The sequence below is a fragment of the Pogoniulus pusillus genome, chromosome 1 (genome assembly GCF_015220805.1).
Source record: "Pogoniulus pusillus isolate bPogPus1 chromosome 1, bPogPus1.pri, whole genome shotgun sequence".
Taxonomy (NCBI): Eukaryota; Metazoa; Chordata; class Aves; order Piciformes; family Lybiidae; genus Pogoniulus; species Pogoniulus pusillus.
The window spans coordinates 1,705,109-1,728,444 of NC_087264.1; the positions used below are offsets into that span (position 1 = coordinate 1,705,109).

At 51.2% G+C, this 23,336-nt stretch overlaps 2 protein-coding genes across 5 annotated transcripts in view; one reads left to right on the forward strand and one right to left on the reverse strand.

The window, feature by feature from the left end:
* The window catches only part of DLGAP5 (DLG associated protein 5), a 46,304-nt gene extending 25,445 nt beyond the window's left edge, over nucleotides 1–20,859 (reverse strand). Inside the window, exons 1-4 of one of the 2 annotated variants that reach the window (XM_064147216.1) lie at nucleotides 20,772–20,859; nucleotides 4,329–4,579; nucleotides 1,324–1,529; nucleotides 820–924 (exon numbers count right to left, since the gene is read on the reverse strand). In XM_064147216.1, coding sequence (XP_064003286.1) covers nucleotides 820–924; nucleotides 1,324–1,529; nucleotides 4,329–4,569 — 552 coding nt within the window. In that variant the 5' untranslated portion in view covers nucleotides 4,570–4,579; nucleotides 20,772–20,859. Of the gene's footprint in view, nucleotides 1–819; nucleotides 925–1,323; nucleotides 1,530–4,328; nucleotides 4,580–9,200; nucleotides 9,270–20,771 lie in introns of those variants that run through there. The other variant, XM_064147130.1, reaches the window with a different exon arrangement.
* A 246-nt stretch (nucleotides 20,860–21,105) lies between these two features.
* FBXO34 (F-box protein 34) overlaps nucleotides 21,106–23,336 on the forward strand; it is a 61,408-nt gene continuing 59,177 nt past the window's right edge. For 2 of the 3 annotated variants that reach the window (XM_064147347.1, XM_064147611.1), the window contains exon 1: nucleotides 21,106–21,236. The gene's annotated coding sequence lies outside the window, so the exon portion shown is untranslated. Of the gene's footprint in view, nucleotides 21,237–22,752; nucleotides 22,927–23,336 lie in introns of those variants that run through there. The other variant, XM_064147431.1, reaches the window with a different exon arrangement.

The following is a 23,336-nucleotide window of genomic DNA, read 5'->3' on the forward strand; positions in this document are numbered from 1 at the left end:
CATAGATTTGTTTTGTTGGACAAGACCTTTAAGTCAAACCATTCTCTAACTCTACCAAGTCTGATGCTAAACCATGTCACTCAGTACTGTGTATTTGTGTCCTCTGAACACTTCCAGGGATGGTGACCCAACCACCTTCCTGAGCAGCTATTCCCGTGTTTGAGAACCCTTTAATGAAAACTTTTCTTCTAATGTCCAATCTAAACCTCCTCTGGTGCAACTTGAGGCCATTTCTTCTTGTCCCATTGCTTGTTCCTGGGGAGAGAACACCAACTCCCACCTGGCTGCAACATCTTTTCTGGTAGCTGTAAAAAGTGAGGTCTCCTCTCAGCCTCCTTTTCTCCAGGTTAAATCACCCTGGTCACCTCACCTCTTCCTCACAGGACTCGTGCTCTAGATGCTCCACCAGCTTCACTGCCCTTCTCTGGACTCACTCCAGCACCTCAGTTTTATTCTTGTAGTGAGGGAATCAAAATTGAACTCAGCACTCAAGATGTGGCCTCACCAGTGCTCAGTAGAGGACAATAGCTTCCCCAGTCCTGCTGATCACACTAATCCTGGCCCAAGACAGGATGCTGTTTGCCTTCTTGGCCACCTGGGCATGCACACTGGCTCACATTCAGCTGGCTGTCAATCAACAATTCCAGGTCCTTCTCTACTGGGCAGCTTTCCAGCCACTTTTCCTCAAGCCTGCAGCATTGCATGGGGTTGTTGTGACCCAAGTATAACTTGTAAGCATACAGGCCTGAACTATGGTCTGAAGAATAACCACATCTTCCTATCTAAATGTATTCACTGAAGCTTACATGAAAAACTAACCATAGAAGGCTTAGATGCAGTTGGTATCACAGTTTTTTCTCCTTGGTTCTTGGCCTTTGATCGAGTAATCCTCCCAGAGTAAGCAGGAGCTGAAGCAGGAGCTGCCTGAAAACATCCCCAAGGAAACAAGAGTTAATTTACTCCTTTTCTCCTTATCATTGCTGAGTGGGCAAGAAGCCCAAGTGTGAAAAGCAAGTTATTTGTGCAAAATGAGTCAAGTGTATAATCTGAACAAGTTAGCAGGTGTAAAATAAGATAGCTGTTTCATTTGTGGAGGAATCAGTCCAGTCTTTGAACTGACAACAGCTATGAACACAAAAATCAACACATCACTACTATGACTTCCAGCTCGCTTTTTAAAAGGAGACAAACTGCTCCCCCACTAGAAATCTTTGTAAAGTATTTACATAATAAACTGTTTATTTAGCATAACATAAGCCTAAGTTTGTCCTCTAACTGTAGTGAGTATAAAATACTCTATAAGCTTAATATTCCTCTTGTTACCTTCTCTTTTGGCTTCACTATGACTGGATCTTCAGGTACAAATGAAAGAAATCCAGGTGCAGTTGGTCTGTACAACCCAACTTTGAACACCCCCTTTTTAGCTTTCTCTCTCTGCTCTTTCAGCTTTCGAAGTTCCTTTTCTTCTTTATAGCGCTGGAGCATTTCCTTGCGGTTGTTAATCCTCTGGGTGGCTGCATCTGTACATTCTGAAGCAAAGATGGAACACAAACAGCTCACAAAAAATGATTCTATTTCTGAGCTAACAATAAGCAAATCAGTAGATGTCAGCTTTTTCAAGCCAGAAGAACAACAGCTTGAGGAGGTCTAGGCTGGATGTTAGGAAGAAGCTCTTCACAGGCAGAGCGATTTGCCAACCAGCAACAGAAGAAGGGGACAGAGGCTCAAGCTGTGGCAGGGGAGGTCTAGGCTGGATGTTAGGAGGAAGTTGTTGGCAGAAAGAGTGATTGGCATTGGAATGGGCTGCCCAGGGAGGTGGAGAAGTCACTGTCCCTGAAGGTGCTCAAGCAAAGCCTGGCTGAGGTACTCAGTGCCATGGTCTGGGTGCTAGGTTGGACTGGATGAGCTTGGAGGTCTCTTCCAATCTGGTCCTATGATTCTAAGTCAAAACAGCAGAAGACTGAAATCTGTGCCTGAAAGTTTTAAGCAAAGCCTTAAAATGCAAGTACAAATGATCCATTAGCTTGCTAAGAGCTTTAATTATCTCAATTATTTTAAACCTTCTCACTAAAAGAACAGTCCATGGCAAAATTCCAACTTACAAACACACATCCTCAAATCTGCACCCAAGGCATGCTGTCATTTCACATCCACTTCACAGAGCACAGGCTGTTCTTACAAGGTTACTAGTATTAAAGTCAACATTTTAATGACTTCTTTAGTTTAATTGTACCATACACTTGGAATCTCATTGAAAGCTGAGTAGTTTAAGTCAGTGGTAGACACCAGTGTCTGTCTCAGGCTGAGAATAAATGAGGCAGAAGTTCTGCCAAAGAATAAAATCTTAAGATGATACCAGACAGTCAACTATGTATCTGTATGAAAAAAAATCAGTATTTACTTAGAAGTTATTGAACATAATCATAAAATCAACCAGGTTGGAAGAGAGCTCCAAGCTCAGCCAGTCCAACCTAGCACCCAGCCCTGCCCAATCAACCAGACCATGGCACTAAGTGCCCCAGCCAGGCTTGGCTTCAACATCTCCAGGGACGGCAACTCCACCACCTCCCTGGGCAGCCCATTCCAATGCCAATCACTCTCTCTGACAACAAATTCCTAACAACATCCAGCCTAGACCTCCCCTGGCACAGCTTGAGGGGAAGGGCTTGTCCCCTTCTTCTGTGGCTGGTTGCCTGGCAGAAGAACCTAACCCCACCTGGCTACAGCCTCCCTTCAAGTAGTCATAGACAGCAATGAGATTACCCTTGAGCCTCCTCTCCTCCAGGCTGCACACCCCCAGCCCCCTCAGCCTCTCCTCATAATCAAGATATACTTTTCTATTATTTCCACCTTGCTTATAAATCCCAAAATGGCTGGGGTCAAAAGAACAGGGTCACACCAGCTGGAACAGTGAATATAAGGAACATCATCTTTGCTGTGAGGGTACTGGAGCAGGCTGCCCAGGGAGGTAGTGGAGTCTCCCTCTGTGGAGACTCTCAAAATTCACCTGGACATGACCTTGGGCAATCTAGTCTGGGTGAGCCTGCTTTGGACTAGATGATCTCCAGAGGACACTTCCAATCCCTACAGTTCTGTGATTCAGTGACTGTGATACATTAGATATGATTACATATGGATTACACTCCTTCTCCCAGTAATCTTCTGCTAGCATTATACCAAAGGTGAAAGCATTTCTAAGCATTATCCTAATTCCTTAGGCCATTAGCATCCAGAAGAGCTAGGGAGGCAGAATTCAGTCTAAGTAGGCCCCACTGAAAAAATGATACTCTGCATTTACCCAATTAGAATTCAATTACTCATGTCTAAGCACACTTGAAGCACATGACAGACAACCATTACATGTCAGATGAGATTTCAGGTCAGGATTTTTCACTTCTAGAATGACAAAGCAATCATTAAGAAACTTCCCAATGAATATTAATAGCAAAAAGCTTTCTTCTTTTAGCTGCTGCAGAGAAATCATAGAAGTTATTTTTTGTCATAGAATCAACCAGGTTGGAAGAGACCTCCAAGATCATCCACTCCAACCTAGCACCCAGCCCTATCCAGTCAACCAGACCATGGCACCAAGTGCCTCAGCCAGGCTTTTCTTGAAGACCCCCAGGGACGGTGCCTCCACCACCTCCCTGGGCAGCCCATTCCAATGCCAATCACTCTCTCTGGGAAGAACTTCTTCCTAACATCCAGCCTAGACCTACCCTGGCACAACTTGAGACTGTGTCCCCTTGTTCTATTGCTGGTTGCCTGGCAGAAGAGGCCACCCCCCACCTGGCTACAATGCCCCTTCAGGTAGTTGTAGACAGTAAGAAGATCACCTCTGAGCCTCCTCTTCTCCAGGCTAAACAGGCCCAGCTCCCTCAACCTCTCCTCATAGGATTTGTGCTCCAGGCCCCTCACCAGCTTTGTTGCCCTTCTCTGGACATGTTCCAGCACCTCAACATCTTTCTTGAATTGAGGGGCCCAGAACTGGACACAGCACTCAAGGTGTGGCCTGAGCAGTGCTGAGTACAGGGGAAGAATAACCTCCCTTGTCCTACTGGCCACACTGTTCCTGATGCAGGCCAGGATGCCATTGGCTCTCTTGGCCACCTGGGCACACTGCTGGCTCAGAAGGATAAAGCTAAATTAAGGCTTTATTTCCTGATTTTTTTCAACAGTTAAAAGAAGTGGTAGCCATTGGCTTTTAAATCTTAAACCTTGTCTTCAAATTCAATTGTTGCCCACAATGAGGTTCTGGTGCTAATGTTACTACACCAACTCAAAGATGTTTCCAACAATTCAAAGCTTTCTAACAAGTCACTACTCACTCTTTCTCACACTACTGTTCTCTTGAGAGCACATTTCATTTGTCTCATTCAGCTGAGAAATCCCCCTTTCTCTTGCAAGCTGGACATTGACATCTGCCAATCCAAACTTTCTGCCCTTTTCAAACAGCTTGTGTCTGTTCTCCTTCTGTAGCATCGATTTCCTGCGCGCCACTTTGGTTCGGAGAGTTTCTGTGCTCAAATCCTTTTTGTACCGACAGGCAAACTGGGAGGCTGCAGCCATCTTGATGACCCTAGACCAAAAAAAGAATCATAACCATTAGAACAAAGGCCATTATGGTTTGCTTTACCCTTTTCCTTGCAGTCTGACAGCTAGGAAAAACCTAAGGTCTGCTTTATTCCTTCCTCTGTACCTACCAGAGAAAACACAAACAACAATTTCAGTAACGGACTCCTCATTATTTCTCTTTATTTTTAATGCAGTCAAGGAGCTGTGGTGAGCAAGTCTGACCCAGAATTAGCAGGGGACACCGTGTCACTGCCAGGGATAGGTCTGTTTTCAGCACAGATGTTTTTCATGTTAAGGAGACAAGTCAATGACAAGGTCATAGGACAATAGTTGGAAGCAGCACTGCCACTGAGCATTTAGATTACACCCTATCTGATGGCGAGGCATTTCTGCCATGCAGCAGAGTACTTGGCAACATGGCCCAACCTTGTTTCCAGGATGCAACTGCAACACAATAGCCTTTATTTCAAGCAGGATTTCTCCCTACTTTTTCCAACCTGAAGAAGGCTTATTGCAAATGTAAGCTGGTCTGTACAAACTCTATTAACAGCAACATAGCCTCAGTGCTGTCTACAGCTACCTGAAGGGACATTGTAGCCAGGTGGGGGGTGGCCTCTTCTCCCAGGCAACCAGCAATAGAACAAGGGGACACAGTCTCAAGTTGTGCTGGGCAGGTCTAGGCTGGACTTTGTTAGGAAGTTGTTGGCAGAGAGAGTGATTGGCATTGGAATGGGCTGCCCAGGGAGGTGGTGGAGTGGCCGTGGCTGGAGGTCCTCAAGAAAAGACTGGCTGAGGCACTCAGTGCCATGGTCTAGTTGACTGGATAGGGCTGGGTGCTAGGTTGAAGTGGATGATCTTGGAGGTCTCTTCCAACCTGGTTGATTCTATGATTCTAAAGAAGTCCATCCTTTCATGCCCTGCATCCCACTGAAGCCTGTCTTGTTCAGTGTTTTTATGCCTTCTTTCTCCTGAGACGTCAGGATTAGATCTATGAGGTCTCTTCCAACCTTGTTGATACTGTGATACTGTTGGTGCCATGGTCTAGCCTTGAGAGTTGTGGTAAAGGGTTGGACTCGATGATCTATGAGGTCTCTTCCAACCTTGTTGATACTGTGATACTGTTGGTGCCATGGTCTGGCCTTGAGCTCTGTGGTAAGGGGTTGGACTTGATCTATGAGGTCTCTTCCAACCTTGTTGATACTGTGATAACTTTTTGCAACTGGTCTTATTCTGCCACCTCAACTTGGGCCTTCCATTACTTAGAGAACACAGCTTTATGGTAAGGAGTACGAAAGCAAAGCTGAGCAGCCAACAGTTAATTCATTTAACAGTAAATTAGTCATTTGCTGAGGTTACTTATTTCAAGACAGCAAGCTTTGATCAAGCTAACGGAAATCATCAGTGAATGAGACTGAAAAGATCAGCCTTGGGGATGGAGGATTTCTTCAAAATGAATCCCTCCTCCTCCTCTTGCCAGCAAAAGCCATAAACAACACCAGCAGGCTAACTGAAAAACACAAATGTGAGAGGAGTACCAAAAAACCCAGAAAGTGTTCAGAAATAAATAGCAATGCACTCATAAACTACATGAACTTAAGGAAAACACAGTCAAGGACAGAATCTCAGCTCTTGTAAGGAGCACAGACAAAATCTGTCTGATGAAATCACTGCTGGCAGTGACAGCTCCTTGAGCCTCACTTCAAAGCAGTATTCATGCACCAAGTAACTTTTCCATGGCACCAACAGTACCTGCAACACCATCTGGAAGTGCTTGGAATAGATACTGGAGATAAATGTATGAGTCAGAAATCTAAATGGGTATATTTTAATTCTTTTTTTATCCAATATATACAGTACTGCAGCACAGAAAAACAGACACTGGAAATTAAACACAAAACTCAACAAGCAAAAGGGAACCAAACATCAAAACTCAGCTTAAAGCTCTCAGATCAGAGATTAAGTTTCTTTTATATGGTTCTAGAAGACCTCGTGTCAGTGTCACTTGATTTGTGGCTATTTTACAGTTCATCCTGGATCTCACATTCCAGCTTTCAGGAATTGATTAAAAGATGTCAGTTAATGGTTACAAGCAATCAGACTAACTCTACTGTGGTTCAGAAGTTATACTGGGAGGTGGTGGAGTCGCCATCCCTGAAGGTGTTCAAAAAAGGACTAGATGAGGCACTTAGTGCCATGGTTTGGTTGATTGGAAGGGGCTGGGTGCTAGGTTGGATTGAATGAGCATGGAGGGATCTTCCAACCTGGTTGATTCTATGATTCTCTATTTGCCTTGCTTTACATTTCAGTGATTTAGAAAGACTAGTTTGTGAGCATCTCCAATAACCATCTTAGAACTGCTCTTGTTAGTCATTCCCATAGTATAACAGAATATCACTCTATCTGGCCCCCAGAAAAAGCAAGCTTTCTGAGCCCAGAAGCTAGCAATTAAGCCTCTCCACCCATCCTTTGTGCACAAATCCTCTGAATTTACCATATGTTGTTTAAATACAACAACACTCCTTTCCAAGTGCAGGGGCAAGTTTTAATTCAGTGCCTTGAACAGAAGGTAACATAAGCTACATGTACAGAATATACACTGTTATCAATCAGGCAAGCTCAGAGAAAGCTGCATTTTCCTTTAACACTGATAAACACTCAACATGTTTAGAGGCTTTTAGTTCTGCTCTGCCTTCTACTCTGAACAATATTTTTCATAGAATCACTCAGGGTTGGAAGGGACCACAAGGAGCAGCCAGTTCCAACCCCCCTGCCATGCCCAGGGACACCCTACCCTAGAGCAGGCTGCACACAGCCTCAGCCAGCCTGGCCTCAACCACCTCCAGCCATGGGGCCTCAACCACCTCCCTGGGCAACCCAGTCCAGCCTCTCACCACTCATGCTCAACAACTTCCTCCTCACCTCCAGCCTCACTCTCCCCACCTCCACCTTTGCTCCATTCCCCCACTCCTGGCACTCCCTCACACCCTCAGAAGTCCCTCCCCAGCTTTTTTGTAGCCCCCTTCAGATGCTGGAAGGCCACAAGAAGGTCCCCTGGGAGCCTCCTCTGCTCCAGCCTGCACAGCCCCAACTCTTTCAGTCTGTGCTCACAGCAGAGCTGCTGCAGCCCTCTCAGCATCCTCCTGGTCCTGCTCTGGACACTCTCCAGCATCTCCACATCCCTCTTGTAATAGGTGCTCCAGAACTGGATGCAGTGCTCCAGGTAGGGTCTCACCTATTTATTGTAGTGTAAGTCCACTTAAAAAAATCATCATAGAATCAACCAGGTTGGAGGAGACCTCCAAGCTCATCCAGTCCAACCTAGCACCCAGCCCTAGCCTAGGACAACATAGTCTTGTCCCATGAAAAATGTCAAGAGCAAACAATTTGTGCTCCACTAATCCTAAAGCATTCACCTGGAACCCAAAGAAAGCAAATACAAGCAGAAGGATAGAGATCTTCCACATAAATGTTATCAACTTACACTCCAGGTCACAAAACCCACCATCTCTTTGGGATCCCTAAGAATGTACAGCATGCTCAAGATGCTAAACAAAAATATCTGCCTCCTTTTCTTTCCAGCTTATGGCTTCGGAGCAGTACTTGGCCCAAACATAAGTCTAGATTAACTGAAATTCAGTTAGGATACATTCAAGACTGTATGTTAGGAGGAAGTTCTTCACAGAGAGAGTGATTTCCCATTGGAATGGGCTGCCCAGGGAGGTGGTGGAGGCACCGTCCCTGGAGGTGGTCAAGAAAAGCCTGGATGAGGCACTTAGTGCCATGGTCTGGTTGACTGGACAGGGCTGGGGGATAGGTCGGACTGGCTGAGCTTGGAGCTCTCTTCCAGCCTGGTTGATTCTATGACTAGCAGCAGGAAAGAGCTTATTACATACAAGGGGAATTGTGGCCCTGGTTAGCAGTCCCACGTTAAAGGTGAACACGTAGAGGAGTGATTTTTATTTCACTAAAGAATCACTTCCAAGCAACACCACCACACGAACCAAAGGAGTTCATGGAATCATAGCATCAAGCAGGTTGGAAGAGAGCTCCAAGCTCAGCCAGTCCAACCTAGCACCCAGCCCTGGCCAAGCAACCAGACCATGGCACTAAGTGCCCCAGCCAGGCTTGGCTTCAGCACCTCCAGGGACGGTGCCTCCACCACCTCCCTGGGCAGCCCATTCCAACGCCAATCACTCTCTCTGTGAAGTTATACAGACCTAGAGAGCCTTTAGCTACATAGTTGGCATTTTTTAGACCAAATAGTGACAAAGAAGAGCGGAAAAAGCAAACAGGTTTAGAGGCTGAATCAGGTCTAGACACGGAGTCTTCGAGACGAGGCCCGGAGGTCACCATGGTCTGGTTGCTTGGCCAGGGCTGGGTGCTAGGTTGGACTGGATGACCTTGGAGGTCTCTTCCAGCCTGCTTGCTTCTATGATTCTATATCCCGAAGAACCTCTCCCCGAGCCCCGATTCCCACCGCGGCTCTGAGACTGTTTTCCACTCAGCCCCTTTTCCCTCACCGCCCCACCCCGCACCCAGGCCAACGACAAGATGCTACTGCACGACCCCTGACAAGACGCCGGCAGCTTATTCCCTCTCCCACCGCCTCCCAAAGCCAGACCTACCTGAGCCGAGCCCAACCGCTCCAACCCCCGTAGCCCGCTCGGCGCGGCCGCCTCGCCTCGCTTTCAAATGCCCCCTGACAACGCTCATTGGCCCGGCCGTCCTGCGGCCTCCCATTGGCCCGCTCGCCGCCCTGCGGCCTCCCATTGGCCCGCTCGCCGCCGGCCGTTGATGGGCGGAGCCAAAGGCCAGGATCGAGCTGTTTATTGGCCTGCCGTGATCGCCATGCTTGGTTTTTATTGGCTGCGCTGAGGGTTCCCCCTCCCCTCGCCTATCGCTCATTGGCCGGTGGGGCGGGAGGCAGGGAGGCGAGGCGTGGCTCTGGCGGCTCGCTGCGCGATGGCGGCTGCAGGGTTGCTGTGCTGTGGTGGGAGCTGTGCGCGCTGCGGCCTGATTCCCTCTTCCCTGCGGGGAGCTGGGCACGGGGGGAAGGACGCGCACGTCTCGTACTGCCTTTCCCGCGTCCGTGCAGGCTGCTGGCTGTCCCTCGGTGACCGAGGGTGGTTAGGGGACCGGAGGGGCAGGGCTGATGGGGAGAGGCTGGGGGCCCTGGGGCTGCTTATCCTGGAGAGGACTGAGAGGGGATTTGATGTTTATAAACATCGGAGGGATGGGCGGGGGGGTGGGACAGGCTCTGCTCACTGCTGCCTGGGACAGAACAAGCAGCAATGGGTGTAAGCTGCAGCACAGCAGGTTCCAGCTCAGCACAGGGGGGATCTTCTTTCCTGTAAGGGTCCCAGAGCCCTGGAATGGGCTTCCCAGAGGGGTTGTGGAGTCTCCTTCTGTGGAGACTTCTCTCCTGTTAGGGTCCCAGAGCACTGGCACAGGCTGCCCAGAGAGGTTGCAGAGGCTCCTTCGCTGGAGCCTTTCTGGCTGCGTTCCTCTGTGATCTGCGCTAGATTGTGCGGTCCCGCTCTGGCAGGGGGGGTTGGACTCCATCTCCTTGGATCCTTTCCGACACCCTGTGATCCTGTGGCCGCTGTCATGAGAGACCGAGGGCAGGTCTGCCCAGGCTTTAAAGGGCCTGGCGTTGTGCTGAGCATCTGCTGCTCCTCCCGTGTATCGCCACGATCCCTCCCCTCCGGTTTGTGGAGGTGGGGGGGGGTTCAGTGAGGCCCTCGCCCGCCAGGCCGTTTGTTCTGGGTTGGTTCATCTAAAATCTGCACAATTCAAGTGCAGAAATGCTACGGAAGAGAGCAGCCACTTGGTGGCACTGCGAAAGTGTCGAGGGCGCTTGAGGGGGGAGTGTGCACGGCAGGAGAAGCTGCCCCGCGGGCGCCGTGCCAAGGGGCAGAGCAGGACTACACCTTGCAAATAGCCTAAAAATGCAGGACCTGGAGAAGAGGAGGCTCAGGAGAAGCCTGAGGAGGCTCAGGGGGGACCTCATTGCTGCCTAGAACTCCCTGAAGGGAGGCTGTAGCCAGGTGGGGTTGGGCTCTGCTGCCAGGCAAGCAGCACCAGAAGAAGGGGACAGAGTCTGAAGCTGTGCCAGGGCAGGTCCAGGCTGGATGTTGTTAGGAAGTTGTTGTCAGAGAGAGTGATTGGCATTGGAATGGGCTGCCCAGGGGGGTGGTGGAGTTGCCATCCATGGAGGTGTTCAAGAAAATACTGGATGAGGCATTTAGTGCCATGGTTTAGATGACTGGGTAGGGCTGGACTGGCTGAGCTTGGAGGTCTCTTCCAACCTGGTTGATTCTATGATTCTATGACAGTAACATGTCTGTAAGTGCAATTACAGTGAAAGATGACCCTTTCTTGTACCCTAAAAGGTCCACCCTTCAGGTTCCCCCTTGTGTTGAGCTGGAACCTCCGAATGCTGCAGCTTACACCCATTGCTCCTTGTCCTATCCCAGGGAGCAGTGAGCAGAACCTGTCCCCCCTCCTGACCCCCAGCCCTCAGATGTTTATAAACATTGATTAAATCTCCTCTCAGTCTTCTTTTCTGCAGATTAAATAGTCCCAAGTTCCTCAGCCTCTCCTCATCAGGCAGCTCTCCAGTACCATCATGATCCTCGCAGCCCTCCGCTGGACCCTCTCCGCAGATCCCTGTCCCTGTTCAACTGGGGAGACCAAAACTGAACTCAGTACTCAAGATGAGGTCTCACCAGGGCAGAGTAGAGGGGCAGGAGAACCTCCCTTGCTCTGCTGGACACACTCTTGCTAATACACCCCAGGATCCCACTGGCCTTCTTGGCCACAAGGGCACATTGCTCTGCCATGGGGTTAGCCACCAGCACTCCCAGGACCCTCTCCACAGGGCTGCTCTCCAGCAATCACCTCCCATCCTGTACTGGTGCAGTTTATTATTCCTTCCCAGATGCAGGACTCTGCACTTGTCCAAGTGAGCAGAGCCTGTCACCATGCTCCTGACCCCCAGCCCTCAGATCATAGAATCAGACAGGCCGGAAGAGACCTCCAAGCTCATCCAGTCCAACCTAGCACCCAGCCCTGCCCAACCAACCAGACCATGGCACTAAGTGCCCCAGCCAGCCTTGGCTTCAACACCTCCAGCCACAGTGCCTCCACCACCTCCCTGGGCAGCCCATTCCAATGCCAATCACTCTCTCTGCCAACAACTTCCTCCTAACATTCAGTCTAGACCTCCTCTGGCACAACTTGAGCCTGTGTCCCCTTCTGTTGCTGCTTGCTTGTCAGAAGGTCTCTTCTGGCCACCTGGCTACAACCTCACTTCAGGTAGTTGTAGGCAGTGATGAGGTCACCCCTGAGCCTCCTCTCACAGATGATATGTACAGATTCCTGCCTGGCAAACAGGCAGAGAGGAGTAAAAGTACTCAGCAAAAGGTAAAAAAGAGCCAAAATTAAACTGAAAGGGGGAAATGGGAGTAAACATCCTGTTTTCTTTAAAGGTTATACTGTGCCCCAGCAACATCAGGCTGGACTTCTGGAGAACAACAAGTGTTCAGCCACCCCCCTGCCCAGCACCAAGAGGCTTTTGCCAGTACCAGCTCTGGTGTCATTGGTGAACAGATCCCTTCTAAATGCTTCAGATTCTGAAAGTGTGGTTAGAATCATAAAATCAGTCAGGGTTGGAAGGGAGCACAAGGAGCAGCCACTTCCAACCCCCCTGCCATGCCCAGGGACACCCTACCCTAGAGCAGGCTGCACACAGCCTCAGCCAGCCTGGCCTCAAACACCTCCAGCCATGGGGCCTCAGCCACCTCCCTGGGCAACCCATGCCAGCCTCTCACCACTCTCATGCTCAATAACTTCTCCTCACCTCCAGCTTTGCTCCATTCCCCCCAGGCCTGGCACTCCCTCACAGCCTCAAAAGTCCCTCCCCAGCTTTTTTGCAGCCCCCTTCAGATGCTGGAAGGCCACAAGAAGGTCCCCTGGGAGCCTCCTCTGCTCCAGCCTGCACAGCCCCAACTCTTTCAGTCTGTGCTCACAGCAGAGCTGCTGCAGCCTCTGAGCATCCTCCTGGCCCTGCTCTGGACACACTCCAGCACCTCCACATCCTTCTCGTAATGGGGGCTCCAGAACTGGATGCAGTACTCCAGGTGGGGTCTCACCCTCCTTTGGTTCCTCCAAAACATTTCCTTCCACAAAAAGCATCGACTCTGCCAGCCTGGGATGTGTGTAAATCCCAGGAGAAATTCTAGAGGTTACCTTAGGGTAAAGCAGTCCAATGATGCAAACCATGCTCAACCAGGCAACCAGCAATAGAACAAGGGGACACAGTCTGGAGTTGTGCCAGGGGAGGTCTAGGCTGGATGTGAGGAGGAAGTTGTTGTCAGAGAGAGTGATTGGCATTGGAATGGGCTGCCCAGGGAGGTGGCGGAGACATCGTCCCTGGAGGTGTTGAAGCAAAGCCTGGATGAGGCACTTGGTGCCATGGTCTGGTTGACTGGATAGGGCTGGGTGCTAGGTTGGGCTGGTTGAGCTTGGAGGTCTCTTCCAACCTGGTTGATTCTCTGATTCTATGAGTTTTAGGGCAAAATTCAGTCTAGGAGTGTCTTCTTTCCAATCAAACCCATTTTTTCCCCACTGCACACCTGCACCTGAAGGAATCCTTCACACTGAAACTTGTTTGCCCTTTGGAGCATCTACACTGTCAGATTTGCTGCTTCCCACACTGCTACCGAATGTAGGAAGTGCTGCACTGCAGCTGGGGCTTCAAGCTCACTAGCTCAAATAACACTGGTGATAACACAGAGGTAAGCACTTCAAGGCAGAATGGTAACCTGAGTACCTAACCCAAGTCCTTGGCAGGCTGAGGCTCTGCACCTTGGCTGGTAGTTACCTGATCTAGCTAAGTTAAAGCCAGGATGGATTTCTTTAACACTCTACAGTGACACTTTCCACTGACCATATGTAGGTCACTGCAAGGTACCTTTGAACAGTGGCATGATGTTCAAATACTGCAATGTCACTTTAAGAGGAAAAACATGTTAGCTGGGTGTCTTTCAACCAATTTCCTGGTTGCTACTGATTTTATTGTTTTAAGAGGAACAAACATATTACCACTTAATAGATAAAGCCAAGCAATGTGAAGCTATGAACTCATTGTCCTGTGCAGATATTACACATGCCTGAAAGGTTAAACCTCTCATTGTCTAGCAGTCCTGATGATGTGATGATAATGTAGCTACATTGAAGCTTTGAGAACCAATTTGAAAGTACCTATTTCTTGCCAGTATGACTGTCATTATGGGATACATTTTGTACTGAAGAGATCATTATGTGGAAACCTGCTAACTTGTTCTTTCTACTCCTCATTTGTTCACAGGGAATATTGTTCTTTGTCAGGGTAATTCTTTCCACCATTACATAAATGCAGCTTACTGAGGAGCAATATTGCACCCTCAGCAAGTTTGCTGCCCACACCAAGCTGTGTGGTGCAGCAGCCAGGCTGGAGGGCAGGGATCCATCCAGAGGGACCTGGGCAGGCTGCAGAGGTGGGCACAAGCCAAGCTCAGGAGGGTCAACAAGACCAAGTGCAAGGTCCTGCAGCTGGGTGGAGGCAATGCCAAGCACCAGTGCAGGCTGGGCAGTGAGTGGCTGGAGAGCAGCCCTGAGGAGAGGGACTTGGGGGTACTGGTGGAGGAGAAGCTCAAGAGGAGCCAGCAGTGTGCACTTGCAGCCCAGAAAGCCAAGCAGAGCCTGGGCTGCAGCAGCAGAAGTGTGGCCAGCAGGGCCAGGGAGGGGATTCTCCCCCTCTGCTCTGCTCTGCTGAGACCCCACCTGGAGTCCTGCATCCAGCTCTGGAGCCCCTGGGACAAGAGGGCTGTGGAGATGCTGGAGAGTGTCCAGAGCAGGGCCAGGAGGATGCTGAGAGGCTGCAGCAGCTCTGCTGTGAGCACAGCCTGAAACAGTTGGGGCTGTGCAGGCTGGAGCAGAGGAGGCTCCCAGATGACCTTCTTGTGGCCTTCCAGCACATGGAGGGGGCTCCAAAAAAGCTGGGGAGGGACTTTTGAGGCTGTGAGGGAGTGCCAGGAGTGGGGGGAATGGAGCAAAGCTGGAGATGGGGAGAGTGAGGCTGGAGGTGTGGAAGAAGTTCCTGAGCATGAGAGTGGTGAGAGGCTGGAGTGGGTTGCCCAGGGAGGTGGTTGAGGCCCCATGGCTGGAGGTGTTTGAGGCCAGGCTGGCTGAGGCTGTGGGCAGCCTGCTCTAGGGTAGGGTGTCCCTGGCCATGGCAGGGGGATGGAAGTGGCTGCTCCTTGTGGTCCCTTCCAACTCTGACTGATTCCATGGTTCTATAATATGGGACATGTAGGGAAACATTTGCCCGAACTTAGCCCTGAAGTAATTACCATTTCTGAATATACTTCTGATTAAAGTTCAGGCAAATGCAGTTATAAAGCTGAAGCCCCCAACAAGACATACTTGACACCTGTCAAAAAAGCCTCTGTAGGCAAACTACTGCATGTGGAGTCAGTCTGGGCACAGAGTAGTCTTCCAGCCAAATTCAATTGATTAGTTCTTAATTAAGCATCATACAGCAGAACCATTACAGTGCATTGGCAGTTGTTCCCACTCCTGATGATGCTCGTCATCTGAAGTGGTTTGAAGATCAGAGCAAACTCCAGGAGCAGAAAATAGAAGCTGGATTCCTGTCTTACAACAGCGAGGAAATGGAGGTAAGCCCCTCTGCTGCAGTTTATTGCTCTGTTCTTCAAGTCTTATCCTGCACAGCAGCACATTTTTAATCACAGAGTGAGACAGCCACCCACCAAAGCCCTAAGGCCTCAGCCTGTAGCCTAGGAGGAGGGAGGAGAGATCACAGAACCACAAAATGCACCTTCTTGGGAGAAGAGACCAACCACCACCTCACTACAACCTCCTTTTAGGGAGCTGTAGAGAGCCAGTACAGAGCAGCAATCACTGCCCTGGTCCTGCTGGCCACACTACTGCTGATCCAGGCCAGGATGCTCTTGGCCTTCTTGGCTACCTGGGCACATACTGGCTCATCTTCACCTGGCTTTCAACCAACACCCCCAAGTCCTTTTCGATTTGGCAGAGTATTGAGGATGGGTCTGTGCATTTAGTCCAAGCCCCTTGCAGTCAGCAGGGACATCTGCAACTAGAGTAGATTGCTCAGTGCCCCAGACAACCTGACTTGGTATGTTTCCAGGAATGGGGCATCCATAAATCAATCTATCTATCTATCTATCTATCTATCTATCTATCTATCTATCTATCTATCTATCTATCAATCACCTCCCTTGGGCATTTGTGCCAGTGTTTCACCACCCTTGATATAAACAAAATCTTCTCTCTAGTCTAATTCTCTCTCTTTTAGTCTGAAACCATTGCCTCTTATCCTGCCACAACAGGCCCTGCTAAAAGGGCTGTCATCATTTTTGTTATTTGCCCTAATTACTGAAAGGCCACAAGGAGGTCTCCTTGGAGCCTTCTCCAGGCTGAACAACCCCAACTCTCTCAGCCTGCCCTCACAGCAGAGGGGCTACAGCCCTTGCATGGCTTTTGTGACTTCCTCTGGACTTTCTCTAACAGATCCATGTCTTTCTTGTTCTGAGACAGACATTAGGACTCCCACCAGGCTGGGCTTGGCGAGCAGCTTCCCTTGCCTGGGTATTTGCTCTACCACGTGGAAAAGCACATACAAACAACATCAAAGGCCACCCCTACAGCCCACGGTGTTACACAGAAATTGGGAAACTTGCTCTGCTCCCTCCGAGAGCACTCAGGAGACTCCCAAAGCCCAGATGTGTGGGCACAGGATGCAGAGCTGGGGGAAACACCTACACAGTGGCTATGCAAAGCAAGTCCAGGCCCTCCCTTGTTTGATGTCTCCTGCAGCCAGGTCTGCGCTCAGTGGCTGGGACTTTCCACTCGCCCTTGAGAGGCAGACGAAGCTCTCCAGGCTATAAATAGAAAGATGAGTACCCAACTCTGGGCATGATATTGCACTCTGGCAGCCTGATACTCCAATGCTAGATGTTGTAGCATATTTAGAAGCTCCCAGCTTTCACTGGAGCTGGCCTAACATGCAAATGAGCAATCTTACAGCTGGGAGCCTGAGTAGTTTTTAATCTCAACATATCTTTATATGCTCTGTTCTTTATGGTGTGTTTATGCTGTATGTTCCCTGCTGATACACATTTCAGTCAAACCCCCAATCTAGCACTGCAAGGTGAAACCATCCTGCAGCTGATTTTGTCCTCCAAGGCCCAAAGCCATACTCTTAAGGAAATCACATTTCTTTCCAGACTCAAACCTTGTTGGTTTTCTTCTGTGGGGCAGAGGGGAGTGGGAATTAACACAAGCACAAATGCTGCATTCAAGCATAAGCCACTGCTGAGTCAAGACCAGACTTCTTGTTGTTTCCAGGGACTTTGGAGTAGGTTATTTTGGCTGGTTTATACTCTGATCCCCTTTAGCAAAAGCAGATGAAGAAACCACTTGGTGCAGTGGGATTAGATGATGTTTCAGCAGTGTGAAAGAGGTTTCTAACTGGGTTAGGCCAAGATCATTGCCTTTTTATTTGGAAAGAGCATCCTCTTCCCTAGCTTAGATGAGACTTTTAGTATACATTTTTATTACTTTGGCTTAAAACCTGTATGTGTTCTTTTCTCAGCATGTACCTCTTTATGTCTCCATTACCCAGAAGCAGAACATCTTGTAAGAAAGGTGGATGTGACTGCTGGAATTCAGTTTTTCAAGGTTAAAACAGAAGCGGTAAGGAAAGGCTTGGTTCAGACCTTGCAGCAACACGAAGCTGTGAGGAATATGACCACAACACAGGATCACAGATGTCAGGGGTTGGAAAGGACCCAAAGAGATCATCCCCCCCGCCAGAGCAGGACCATAACCTAATTCAGGTCACAGAGGAACACATCCAGACAGACCTTGAAAGCCTCCAGAGAAGGAGAGAACAACATTCACCAGAAAAGCCTTTTCACTCCACAAGCTGCATCCTTTTCTTAATGCCATTAAAGGAGAACTTGTTTGTGCACATTCAGCAACCTGAAGCTTCACTTGAAGTGACAATGAAATCCAGAAATGAGTGAAAAGAAGGAGTTCTGTAGGGAACACTGCTGTCCTGATGGACCATTTCCCCAGCTATGACACTGCTATTACACAATTCCTTTAATTAAGATAGGAACAATAAAAGAGCTCCAATGACTTGGTCAATCCTATGTACTCTGACAGAGCTAAACTTCTCCAGGTCTCTGATAAGATAGGATTGGTTTTCATTATCTATTGTTTTTCCAGTGTTCAAGGCTACTGAAATGCTGAAGTGCCAGATGGCCATGGAAGCTAAACGAGGTGCAAAAATCTTTCTTATGTTATCACTAAATGCCCTAAGGGGAGCAGAGGGGAGAAAAGTTATTTAATCGTTGCAAGTCACTTAGCAGCAAATGGCATTTATCTCTCTTTACCTTTTATGATCAGGTTACCTGCCTGGTGAATGTGGGGGAGGCTGTGGATGGAGTCTACCTGGACTGCAGCAAAGCCTTTGACACTGTCTGCCACAACAAGCTCCTAGCCAAGCTGGCAGCTCATGCCTTGGACAGATTCACTCTGTGCTGGGTTAGGAACTGGCTGGATGGCAGAGCCCAGAGAGTGGTGGTGAATGGTGCCACATCCAGCTGGCAGCTGTCACTAGTGGTGTTCCCCAAGGATCAGTGCTGGGCCCAGTCCTGTTCAATATCTTTATTGATGATCTGGAGCAGGGGATTGAGTCCAGCATCAGTAGGTTTGCAGATGACAGCAAGCTAGGAGCAGCTGTGGAGCTGTTGGAGGGTAGCAGAGCCCTGCAGAGGGACCTGGCCAGGCTGGATGGGTGGGCAGAGGCCAATGGGATGAGATTGAACTAGGCCAAGTGCAGGGTTCTGCACTTTGGCCATGACAACCCCAAGCAGCACTACAGGCTGGGGCCAGAGTGGCTGAGAGCAGCCAGGCAGAGAGAGAGCTGGGGGTACTGGTGGATAGTAGGCTGAAGATGAGCCAGCAATGTGCCCAGGTGGGCAGCAGAGCCAATGGCATCCTGGGCTGGCTCAGGAGCAGTGTGGGCAGCAGGACAAGGGAGGTTCTTCTGCCCCTGTGCTCAGCACTGCTCAGGCCACACCTTGAGTGCTGTGTCCAGTTCTGGGCTCCTCAATTGCAGAGAGATCTTGAGGTGCTGGAAGGTGTTTGGAGAAGGGCAGCAACGCTGGGGAAGGGCCTGGAACACAAACCCTATGAGGAGAGGCTGAGGGAGCTGGGGGTGTGCAGCCTGCAGAAGAGGAGGCTCAGGGCAGAGCTCATTGCTGTCTACAACCACCTGAACGGAGGCTGTAGCCAGGTGGGGGTTGGTCTCTTCTCCCAGGCAACCAGCAATAGAACAAGGGGACACAGTATCAAGTTGTGCAGGGGGAGGTCTAGGCTGGATGCTGTTAGGCAGTTGTCAGAGAGAGTGATTGGCATTGGAATGGGCTGCCCAGGGAGGTGGTGGAGTCGCCATCCCTGGCGGTGTTCAAGGGGAGACTGGATGGGGCACTTAGTGCCATGGTCTGGTTGCTTGGCCAGGGCTGGGTGCTAGGTTGGACTGGATGAGCTTGGAGCTCTCTTCCAACCTGGTTGATTCTATGATTCTATGAGTTGGAGTAGAAGATTTGGGCTGTAGCATTGTGGAGCCTTTCTCTAACACAAGACATGTATTTCATTCCCCCTTAGGTCACTTGATGCTGTCTGGTGTGGCAGTGTACGTCACTGAACTGTGGCAAACCTAGTGATCAGGGCTTTTCTCCATACACACAAGCAAATCATCATGGTCCTGTACCAAAAGAAGTGATTTTCCCCTGGAACACACAAAGCCACTGTGTCAGCAGCAGCTAAATCCTGCACTTGTTTGGGGTTTTGTTTTGGTCCAGAGTAGAAAGCACTGGAAGGATGACAAACTGTGGGTTCTGTTTTCTGCCTTGTCACCGATCTAATATTTGACCTTCATCAACTCATTTCACCTCTGTCCTCCCTCCTGTCCTCTCTTTATCTTTGTATATAGCAGCCATAGTCAACAGAGACTGAAGAGACTTTGGGAGGTTCATCTCAGCCATCTGAGATGCCATGTTAATGTGATCCTGCACCGTGGCTAATTATCTCTGCCCCTCGTCCGGACTCCTGTAGCACAGTGCTGTGCTGACACACATCCTGCTTTTTAGCTTGAGAATGGCTTCAAGGATCTTCTCACAGTATTGCATTACACAGAGCAAGCAATGTCTGCACTGCTGCCCTCAAGCCAGCCAGAGAAACCATTATCTTTTTGGTTTAGCCCTGCCCTCACCCTGGGTCCTCCATGGACCTGCATCCCTCCACGCAGAAGTGAATTGCTGAAACCTTTTGAGGAGGGGGGATGCTCCGTCTTGCAGGAACCCCTTGGGGGGTTGTACTTAATTCCCCCCTTCCCAAGGTCTTCTCTTGGCACTTCATTGTTGTTCTCAACACCTTTGGTTTCAGAGGGCTTCTCTGGTGCCAGCCTTTATTTCCCTGAAGGCTGAGGGCTTTGCAAGGATGGCACAGAGGAGTTGGCTAGGGTGGTTCTTGCCTGATGAACCAGTGCCCAGTCTATGCAGCCATGCCTCCTAAACACATCTACACCAGGAACAGCAGCCTGTGTTTTCCTCTGCCAAGGGCAGCAACCGCTCAAATGATGGCAAAGGGCATGTAGTGATTGTGCTGGGGAGGTAACCTTGCCAAATATGAGCTAGCTGGCAGTGCTGACAGTGCACTGGTGGGGATCCAATGCTCCTCCACATTCCCTGCAGCATTTTTGGCCCTGCAGTCAAGAGAGTTACACAGATTTTAAAGCCAGGAGGTCTACCAAACGAGTTTCTTTGGCCTCCTGCAGAGGAGTATATATACTTTAAGCCAGTTATCAGCATATTAAATCCACTCATTACATATGGGCGGCAGGCAGGAGGCTGGGCACTGTCCCCCTCATTGCTTTCACTGCCAAGTTGGTTACTACAACCTACAGTAACCAGCGCCCCAGTACTAAGATCCGAGCCTGGAGGCCCGGGGGTGAGCAAGGCTGTGGACATCCCACCCCAGCCAGCGCTGGGGACTGCGAGGAGACCTCGATCCTGCCGGTTCCCAGCACCGGGCTCTACCTTGAAACGTTTCGGCCGGAATCCTAGGGGCGAGGCCCAGCTCCGAGGAGTTCGCTGCGGCCCCGAGGAGCCCTCCGGGCGCAGGGAGGGCCGCGCCGGGGCCGTGAGGAGATGCCGGTCCCGCGGAGCCCAGCGATGCCCCGAGCGGGCCGCCGGCCCCATGGCTGCCCGCCGGCCCCTCGGCTGCCCGGCCGGCGCTGCCTGGCGCGGCGGGGAGGCCGGTGCCTGGCACGGTGCGGAGGCGGTCGGCGGTGCCGCGGCCCTCCCCGGCGGGCCCGGGCCCATCCCCGTCCCGCCCCGCCCCGGGCCCGGATTGGCGCGGCCGGCGCGGCCCCTCCCGCCGCTCGGGAGGGATCCGGCCGCGCTGCGCGGCTCGGCGCCGAGCTCAGCCTGGCGGCTCCGGGCGGCTCGCTGCCGTCAGAGCGGTCCCTGCTCCCCGCACGAGTGCGGCTGGCCACGCTCCGGGTAGGTTTGTCGCGGTGCGTGCGGGGCCCGGGGTGGGCAGGAGAGCGCAGCGCAGCGCAGGCGCCTGGGCTGGGCTGGTCTGGCTCGGCTTGGGGCCGCGGGCCGGGGCGGGCAGGTGGGCGGCGAGCAGGCCCCGCACGCACCGCCCGTTCTCCTGGCCGGCCATGGCGGCTCCGGGGGCCGCCGAGGGGCTGCTGGCCGAGCGGGGCTGCGCGGCGGAGGGCAGCAGGCCTCCTCGCTCCCCGCAGTCCCGGCGCCTCCCCGCCGGCGGCTGCTCCTTTTAGGGTTTATTTTATCTAATTCCCCGTGCTGCGGGGATCCTTCTCGAGTGTCAGGGCACCGCGGGGTCAGAGGCGGTCGCTCCCTGGGGGACGGTTTGTTACATTCGCCCCGTTGTGCCTCCTCCCCGGCTCCGCTGGCAGCGCTCCCGTGGCCTTCCCGCCTCCCGACGGGCCCGGCCCAGCTGTTCTGACAGCGTGAGCTCGCTGCCGCGGCGGTGGCGAGGGCGACGGAGCGCTCCGCGCTGCGGGGTCCTGACCCCTCCGCTCGGCCTCGGCCCGCGGGGCATCTCCCCTCCCCGGCGGTTATGTAACGCCATCGACCCCCGCGCCCGACCCACGCGTGAGGAGGGCTGTGCGCCCGGGAGGGGGCTTGGGGGTCGTCCCAACTTCCTTTCTGCCGTTCCCGGTCTCTGTGTAGGCAGGCGAACGAGCACGCATGGGTTTTCCTTCAAAAAGCCCAACCAAACCCCATGTGTTTTTGCCCCCCACATTTTGGTCTGCTGAGTGCTGTCACTTCCTGATGGTGTTTTACTGCTCGGCTCATCCTGTGCTTTGTACATCCTTCGGAGGAGAGTGTGAGGCTCAGTGAACGTAACAGCCATCCCCGAAGGAAACGTCGTTAGACATCGTAGATAATACTTCTAATAACGCCTTTGCGTGGGGATGGTGCAAGAACCCCAGGAAAGGTTAAAAGTACAATGATGGTGGAAGTGATTTCTTCTCGAAATTACTTCCTCCAGGCCCTTACTTGAAGCAAGTCCAACCCTGGAGGTGTTGCAGCCAAGCCTGGCTGGGGCACTTAGTGCCATGGTCTGGGTGACTGGCCAGGGCTGGGTGCTAGGTTGGACTGGCTGAGCTTGGAGGTCTCTGCCAACCTGCTTGATTCTGTGGTTCCATGTGCGCAGCTTTTACTGTCTTCGGTAGACCAGGGTTACTGACTTGCGCCATGTGGCTGCCAGCGGGGAAAAATTCTGCTGGGATCAGCCGGAGAAACGGCTCTGAGCTGGTTCTGCGAGGTGCTTTCTGCGACACCCACCAGCAGCGTCCGTCTCTCCTCTCGGCTCTTAAATGACGAGGCTGGACGGGGCGGCGGAGCGCAGCCACGGCCGCTCGGGGTTGGTCGCGGGCTGCAGAACCCGCCCGTGGAGCTGTGTGAAACGCTCAGGTGGTTCACCCTGCTGCGCTGCATGCAGTCGTGGCCGTGCCGGAGCTCTCGGTACCCGGTTTTGGGAGCTGGAGATAGCCAAGGCTGCCTTTGAAGCGGCGAAGCGCCCAGCTCAGACTCGAGTCGCGAGTCCTTAATGAGTGTTTGCGTAGCGCTTGGTGCTCTCCTGGATGAAAGGCTTTACATAATTGGCCATGGTAATTGTCTGTCACCCTTTGAGAAGAGCCAAGAAAATACACGCGAGGTAGGTAGTTGATTTGGAAGTCCAAAGTCTAAGCCCGTGAATGCCTGTAGGGTTGGTAATGCTGTTACTGCTTAACGTGGAGGCAGCAAAATGACTGACTAGAGACACAGTCTAGTTCTGTTCTGAGCTGCTCCATCGGCATTGTCCGGACAAGTGACATCCTGCTCATGTTTGAGCTGCTTGTTCCTCAGTGCCCAGGATTATTCCTAGCACGATTCTGGTTGCACCAGCTTGCATTTTGGTTGGGGGTTGGTGTTTTTTTTTTCCTTCCCTTTCCCTAGCGATCTTGACTGGAAGCCTTTTACAGTGTTTTGATTCCTTTTTAATAAATGGCTAATCCCTTGCTGCAGGGGATAGGAGTGTTTTGAATGCAGAGGTTTTGGGTCTTGAGGGGAGGGGGAAGGGAGAGC